The 874-nt window shown below is 25.6% G+C and overlaps 1 protein-coding gene across 1 annotated transcript; it reads left to right on the plus strand.

Annotated features, from left to right (window-relative positions):
• Positions 1-99: 99 nt before the first annotated feature.
• LOAG_16086 (hypothetical protein) lies at positions 100-674 on the plus strand (the record flags this gene model as incomplete). Its single annotated transcript, XM_003151574.1, has 2 exons — positions 100-178; positions 409-674. The coding sequence occupies 2 exons, from the start codon at positions 100-102 to the stop codon at positions 672-674; spliced, it is 345 nt and encodes a 114-aa protein (XP_003151622.1).
• Positions 675-874: the final 200 nt, after the last annotated feature.

Raw genomic sequence — 874 nt, forward strand, 5'->3', positions numbered from 1 at the left:
GTTTTTTAAATTTAAATTTTATTACAGGGTGCACAAGCAGTACATTATATAGCAGCTGCAGAAGATATTTCATTAGAACGTTGTGAAGCAATATTACATATGTTATTGAAATATGGCGCAAATGTAAATGCACGTGATATTGATGGTAGGACACCAATATTATGGGCTGCAAGTTATGGTAAATTTTTTTATTTTTTAAAAAGTAAATTAAATTCAAAAGTTTAAATTCAAAAAAAACAAATTTAAACACTTTTTCTTTCCTTTTTTTTTGTATTTTCTTTTTAAATTTAATCCATTAAATTTTAAAAGCACAAGTATAAATAATTAAGATTAATTAAATATTAAAAATACAAGCATAATTAATTATAACTAATACTAACAAAGCTAATAATATAAGTTTTTATTTAGGAAATTTGGAAATAGTAATTATTTTATCACAAATTGGAGGTGATATATATGCAACTGATAGGGATCAATTAGGTACAATACATTGCGCTGCAAGCAATGGTCATCCACATATTATCGAATATCTTATCAATACACTTGATCCGTTAATTGTTAATTCGGTAGACCGGAATGGTGATACCGCATTATTTTATGCTGTAACATTGGGACATTATGAATGTGCACGATTACTTCTACTTAATAAAGCTGATGTTAATTATCAGGTATGAATATTGCGCATAATTAATTATCTTGTTGCAGGAATAAATACATATATCGAATTTTCGCGCATTACTAATTTTTAGCTTACTATTAATTATAATTAAATGCATTGAACTTTCGCGCATTATTAATTACAATTAAATACATTGAACATTTGCGCATTATTAATTACAATTAAATTACATTTGAACTTTCGTCGCATTATTAA

This window comes from Loa loa (assembly GCF_000183805.2).
Source record: "Loa loa unplaced genomic scaffold supercont3.3941, whole genome shotgun sequence".
NCBI lineage: Eukaryota > Metazoa > Nematoda > Chromadorea > Rhabditida > Onchocercidae > Loa > Loa loa.